The 6,857-nt window shown below is 35.9% G+C and overlaps 1 protein-coding gene across 1 annotated transcript; it reads right to left on the minus strand.

Moving 5' to 3' along the window:
• Positions 1–477: 477 nt before the first annotated feature.
• On the minus strand, positions 478–4,633 carry LOC110942177 (phosphoglycerate kinase, cytosolic). Its single transcript, XM_022183921.2, has 6 exons — positions 4,479–4,633; positions 4,197–4,407; positions 2,575–2,652; positions 1,890–2,468; positions 1,610–1,768; positions 478–897 (listed from the first exon to the last, which is right to left on the minus strand). Exons 2-6 carry the CDS (start codon positions 4,389–4,391, stop codon positions 703–705), a joined length of 1,206 nt encoding a protein of 401 aa, XP_022039613.1. The 5' UTR covers positions 4,392–4,407; positions 4,479–4,633; the 3' UTR covers positions 478–702.
• Between the last annotated feature and the right edge of the window lie 2,224 nt (positions 4,634–6,857).

Consider the following 6,857-nt stretch of genomic DNA (forward strand, 5'->3'; position numbering starts at 1 on the left):
CCTACGCTTTGCACCGTTTTCACCCTTTGTACAATCTGGTCACCCTATATTATGATAGTAACAAGAATGTTGACTTTTAAAAATCTAACAAAGGTCGCTATATAAGGGGAGGGGGGTGGTTCACTAGTGATAGAATTTATCACTCACAAGCACCAATCAAGTTCCGCCATGTCATCGACCATTTTTCCATCACTCACAACCTTTTTAATGGAAATACCCATCACTCATAACACCCAACAATAAACCCCTATATCCCCTCACAATTTTCCATTCTTCACGCGTGATATATATATCACGCGTTATCAAATTATTCCGTTATCAAATGAAGTGGCGGTGGGATGTTATCAAACTCCACGCGTGATATTTGTCTATCACGTGCAAACAAACTGCCACCCCGGGTCCTCTAAAACCCCATCATTTGTTAAATAAGCTTCAATGTAAACTGAAAGCTACTTTCCGAGATTTTATAAGCCGGTCTCAAATCGCACAAAAAACCAGATGATACCACATGAAAGTTACTAGTTAAACAAAACTATGCAACAAAAAAAGATGTAGTTATAAAGTCAAAACCACTCATCAAATGTTCTCAACTCAAAAGCTAGCCATATGATGGCTCTCACAACCACTTATTAACTTCAAGTCTGAACCCAGACCCTTAACCAACAACTTCAGTTCCATTGTAACATACTAACATACACTGGCTCAAGCTTCATCCAACGCAAGCACACCGGGAAGCGGCTTACCTTCTAGAAGCTCCAAACTAGCACCACCACCGGTTGATATGTGACTCATCTTGTCAGCTAGTCCAACTTTCTCAACCGCCGCAACAGAATCACCGCCTCCAATGATGGTTGTCACACCCTTCCCGCTAAGCTCTGCTAGCTTCTTTGCAATAGCCTTAATTCACATTAACATTACCTCAGATTTCAGTCATTAACACGTGAAAAGAGCCGATTTATAATTTTATACATGTATATATGTGTGGGGTAAAGTTCTTGTACAAAATAATCTTAACATACTAAACATACAAATTGAAGGAAAACTCAAAAAGACAAGGTGGCATTTTTGTAATTATCAATAACTATCAAAGTTACTCTACAAATATACCTAAAAAAACCTAACCACTCCCCCCACCCCCAAAAAAAACCTAAACCCCCCACCCCCCCAAAACCTAAAAAAAACCTACCCCCCCCCCCCAAAAAAAAAAAAAAAACCTAACACCCCCCCCCCCAAACCCAAGCTAAAATGCTAAAAACTAAACCCCCCAAAAAAACTAAAAAAATCTAAAAAAATAAAAAAAACACACACAAATTATTTTATTTTATTTTATTTTTTTTTTAACATTTTTTATTAAAAAATCGCTACTTTTAGTAGCAGCCAAAAAAAAAAATTTTTTTTTTTTTTTTGCTAACGAAATGTAGCGATTTTTTAATAAAAAATGTTAAAAAAAATTTGTGTTTTTTTAGGTATTTTTGGTTGTAACTTTGATAGTTGGTGGTAATTACAAAAATGCCACCTTGTCTTTTTGGGTTTTCCTTCAATTTGTATGTTTAGTATGTTAAGATTATTTGTATTTGATCTTTTGCCTATATGTGTGTATGTACCGTACCTCTGTGCCTATGGCAAATTTGTCAAACTCGAACACACCCATGGGTCCATTCCAGATGACAGTCTTGGTGGTGTCCAAAGCTTCACTAAACGACTTGATGGAATCTGGTCCGATATCCAATCCCATCCATCCGTCTGGAATGCTAGATGCTGGAACAATCTGTATACATATTCAACATACAATATATAGTCGTATATTAAATACTATCTCGACTGTAGCCCAAGTTCCGATAACAGGCGGTGGGTTATAACAGAAAATGAGGACACGAGCAAAAACTAACCTTGCTGTTTGCATCAGCAGCGAACTTGTCAGCGATGACAACGTCAGAGGGGAGTAAAAGTGACACTCCTTTAGATTTGGCCTTTTCAAGAAGGGTTGTTGCAAGATCAAGTTTATCTTCTTCGACTAGTGAAGAACCGACAGCTAGCCCTTGTGCTTTGTAGAACGTAAATATCATTCCTCCACCGAGAACAAGGATGTCGACCTTTTCTAATAGTGACTCGATAACACCGATTTTGCTAGACACCTTTGAGCCGCCAACGATCGCGGCAAATGGCTTCTTAGGGTTTGATACAGCTCCAACAAGGTAGTCAAGCTCCTTTTGCATAAGGAAACCAGCAACAGCGGGTTTCAAATGCTTTGCGACACCCTCGGTAGATGCATGGGCTCTGTGTGCGGTGCCAAATGCATCGTTGACGTACAGGTCGGCTAGGGATGCCAATTTCTTTGCGAATTCTGGGTCGTTTTTCTCTTCTTCTTTATAAAACCTCACGTTTTCGAGAAGTAGAACACCCCCCTCTGGGATTTCAGCAACCAGTTTCTCAACATCTGGTCCGATGCAGTCGTCTGCCATCTTGACCTGTTAATAGTACAGTCAAAAGCACAAAGAGGAACACTTTTAAGTAACACTTTCAATGACATATAAACAAGAAATCCATAAGTTGAAATGAATTGAGTGTAGAAACCTCGATTCCAAGGAGTTCTGAGAGTCTTGGCACTAGTGGCTTCAGGCTGAACTTTGGCGTTACACCCTTTGGACGTCCCTATAAACAACAAAAACAAAAAATCTCAGCAGGCATACGAGAGTAATCAAGACGACTTATTTAAACAGCTTATGCTTATAAGCTGAAGCAGATAATCAGCTTACTGAAAACAACCTAAGTAAAAACATTTGATATTGAATCCACCATGAATATCAGTTTAAAGAACCAAATATGTCTCTTCATCCAAACAAAACACTAAGTAAATATATGCATATTACAAATAAATTTCTGTTTGGATAAGCTGAAACAGATAATCAGCTAACTGAAACAAGCTATTTCAAACACTAGACAAACATGTTTCCTCGTCCAAACACTAGACAATCATATGCTTATTTAAAAATAAATTGCTGTTTGAATAAGCTGAAGCAGACAATCAGCTTACAGAAAACAAGCTATTTCAACCTATGTTGCCAAAAGCGCAAAAAGCGCGCAAAAAACGGTCTGAGGCGCAAAAAAGGCGCACAAAAACGGCCTGAGGCGCAGCAGAAAAAAAAACGAAACTGAGTACGAATAAAAACTGCCTCACGCGGGCCCGGGCTTTTCGGAGCTGCATTCGTGTCCGCAGGTGCGGGCACGCATGAGTTCAACCAAATTCCACACCCAAAACTTACAACATATAAGTCCTAAACTTTTGCTACTAACTATTAGCTCCATGATCTTAAATGGCATGTATAATAGTTTTTTTAATTATATATGTGGAATCTTATTTATTTTCAAAGCATAACATATTTTTTGTATTTTTTTTCTCTATGTGAGCTTTTTTTGCGCCTTGCGCCTAGGCTCCGGGCGAGGCCGATGCGCCTCGCCTGCGCCTTGCGTCTTTGACAACATAGATTTCAACATTGTAAACTTATCACATTAAATCCCCCAAAAACAGTTAGAAAACATGTTTCTTGATTTACACACTAGGTATTTATATGCTTATTAAAAAATAAACTTATGTTCAATTAAGCTAAAGCAAACACTAAAATTATAAGCATAACAGTAGTGATCTCTCCATTGTACAAATCTAAAGGTTTAGCCTATTAACAATCTAAAAGTTAAAAAACTGCAATTTTATAAACCACAAATTTAACAATAACAAATCAAAATCAATAGCAATTTAACAAGCAGTAGTAATCTCCATTATGCAAATATATCATACCATAGTTCTAGTGTAAACTAATGATCTGAAAGTTAAAACAAAGTTATTACTTATAAACAACCAGTGCACAGTTACAGTTAACTATCTTAAAATCATTGGTGATGAGATCAACAATATAAATATAAATACAAATCAAATCAAAGTCATAACAGAGTCATTAGAATTCTAAGCATTACAGTAAAGATCTCCATTGTACAAATCTAAACTAAGATCTGAAAGTTAAGAAACTGCGAAGTTACAGTAAAGATCTCCATTGTACAATATAAGAACAAAGTAATGATCTAGTATATATTAATGATCTGATATACAAACCTAACAAACAGTGCACAGTTACAGTCAATTATCTAAAAATGCATACAATCAAAATCTAACAATCAAAGATGAGGTAAAATAAGTATACCAGATGAGAAGAAAGGATGACTCTAGCGCCATGAGACATCAAGTACTTGACAGTAGGAACAGCAGCACGGATGCGAGTATCATCGGTGATTTTGAAGCTATCATCCAACGGTACGTTCAGATCAACCCTAACGAACACTCGTTTCCCCTTCAGATCTCCTTCTGTTAAGCTACTAACACTCTTTTTGGTGGCCATTTTGATCTCAGATTCACTGTAAACACAAATTAAGATCAGATACAGAAACAGTTGAAGTTATTTGACTTGAAGAATGATTGAACTTACGATGAAGATGATGATAATTGAAGCGGAAAGATCGAGAAGGAAACCCTAGCAGTTGGTAGTGAGAAAATGAGGACGTGACGTTGGCTTTTGTAGAAATAAAAAGGGTGTTTGTCTGCATAACACGGTGGGCTTGTAGCTTGTTTTTGTCTTGGCCCACAAGATATCGTTTGCTTGATTTACTTTTTAACACTCGGTTGGTTTTAAAACCGTTAACGCTAGTTAGTATTTGTGGTTAATCTATTTTGTCATTTTGACACACTTATTTATTAGAAATTGCGTCATTTATATCAGCTTTTACAAATTGTTTCATCGTTAGTGCTGTGGCGTACTAATCGGTGACGGATCTTAAAAAAAAGTTCAGAGGTATCCTAAATATTTTTTTGAATCTAGGAGTATCCTAATATATGCTCTAGGAACTGGGGTATATATATAATACATGAAATGCAAAATCTTTTTCACTAATGTTAAATTCGCCAACAAAGTCGAGGAGTAGCCTTGGCTACCCATAATTACATGCTAGATCCGCCTGTGGTACTAATGGTGAAATCATTTTTAAAAGTTGGTACCAAGTGTGTAATTTCAATAAATAAGTATAAAATGATAAATTGAGTACACCGCCTATACTAATCGTGTAAATATTACCATTATTTACTTTATCATGGTAAGTAAATTGACATAGCAATTTAAAACCGTTAATTAAATGTTACATTGTTAAGTAGTTTGAATTTACATGTTTGGGCTTAACCTAACTTGTTACAGAAGTTACATGTTTGATGGTATATTACAAAAGGTTACATGTTGTTACAGAAGTTACATGTTTGATGGTATATTACAAAAAGTTACATGTTTTGACGGTATAGAATGGAAATAGACGACTTTTAGACGACTTTTGGAAAGATTCAAATAAGAAACAATCCTAGTTAAAATGATCTAGAATGAATATCGATGGCTTTTGGACCCCACAAAACATATGGTAAGTGCATGCGCTTAATATTCAAGCTACACAATAAGAATAAGCTAAACAATGAGAATATTCTCTATCAATTGGTATATCCTTGACATATGTAATTTTCATTGCTACCTTAAAAAATTGCTAACAAAAAAGTAACAAGTGTCACATAATCATAAAACAACTATACATGATCGTAAAAACAGCTATCTTATTGACCCATGGTCACATAATCATACAAACAACTATAAATGATCATAAAACAACTTGGTAGGTGCAAGAAATTTTTAGGCAAAATAATTGGCAGTGGCGGAACTATATAATTTCAAAAATTCGGACGAAAAATTAGAAAAATTACACTGCTAACCGAAACATTGATAGGGCCGGATGCACACCCCTTGTCCCTTTAAAGTTGCGCCCTTGGACGCATGACTAAAAAACATTCAAAGTTTATTGTTGATACGTTTTAAATATTTGTTATTATATAATTTGAACAATAAGTTATATTTGCTTTAATGAATTATGTGAAAAATATATGATCAGAAATAATTGAATTGTGAGAAATACATGATTAGAAATAATTGAATTGTGAAAAATATATGATTAAAAAACCTAAATCCTCCAAGTTGGAACTTAGTTGAAAAACAATGAAACCATATTGTATGATTCACGGCGTTCGATTCAAGCTTGATATACAATCCCATGTTTTATAACGAACTTGGTTTTTGTTATGGTTATGGCTAAAAATTGAACCGAACCGAATCGAACCGAACTGAACAACCACTTGCAACTCTAAAATCACCAATCAAAGTATTATGCTCCTGCCACATCGCGCGGACACCACACTAGTATACCCTTGGTTTAAAAAATCGTGCCTTAAGCGCGAAGCGCATCTGGGCGCAGATCTGTGCGCCTTATGTAGCATAAGGCGAGCAATGTACGGAAAGCGTGCGCTTTTTGGGATTTTATAGTAAGCGGAAAAGCGCAGGCATAGGTAGCTTTTTGTACAAGTTTGCTGTTGGCCAACATAACTTATAATCAGACCCCTAAAGTGACGAAAATAGGCCCACTAGCACACATAAAAGGCCCGATAGCACACAATAAAAGGCCTAATAGCGCCAAAAACACATATGGCGGTAAAAATTAGCGGGATTTTACCCTAATCGTCATAACAACTGGAGCCAATTTTACGCATCTGCTGGGTTTTTTTCACCAAATCTTCTGGTCGATCATGATTCTTCTTCGCTGAAAACAGGTTAGTATCTTTAATTATTAAAAGTATTTATCTTTAATAGTTGATTTCAGTTTTCTACTTGTTTCTTTTTGGACGATCTCCAATTCTCTATTCTTTGCTCAAAATCTCGAAGTTAAATTCTTTATTTCAGTTATTTTTTCACTTCTCTTGTTTATGTTTAGTTAACTTATATGTG

The sequence above is a fragment of the Helianthus annuus genome, chromosome 5 (assembly GCF_002127325.2).
Source record: "Helianthus annuus cultivar XRQ/B chromosome 5, HanXRQr2.0-SUNRISE, whole genome shotgun sequence".
NCBI lineage: Eukaryota > Viridiplantae > Streptophyta > Magnoliopsida > Asterales > Asteraceae > Helianthus > Helianthus annuus.

Coding starts and splice junctions, on each gene's coding strand:
- LOC110942177 (XM_022183921.2), bottom strand. CDS start 4,391: ATGGCCACCAAAAAGAGTGTTAGTAGCTTAACAGAAGGAGATCTGAAG. Junction 2,469..2,574: donor CAGAACTCCTTGGAATCGAG/GTTTCTACACTC, acceptor TACTATTAACAG/GTCAAGATGGCAGACGACTG. Junction 898..1,609: donor AATTTGCCATAGGCACAGAG/GTACGGTACATA, acceptor ATGTGAATTAAG/GCTATTGCAAAGAAGCTAGC.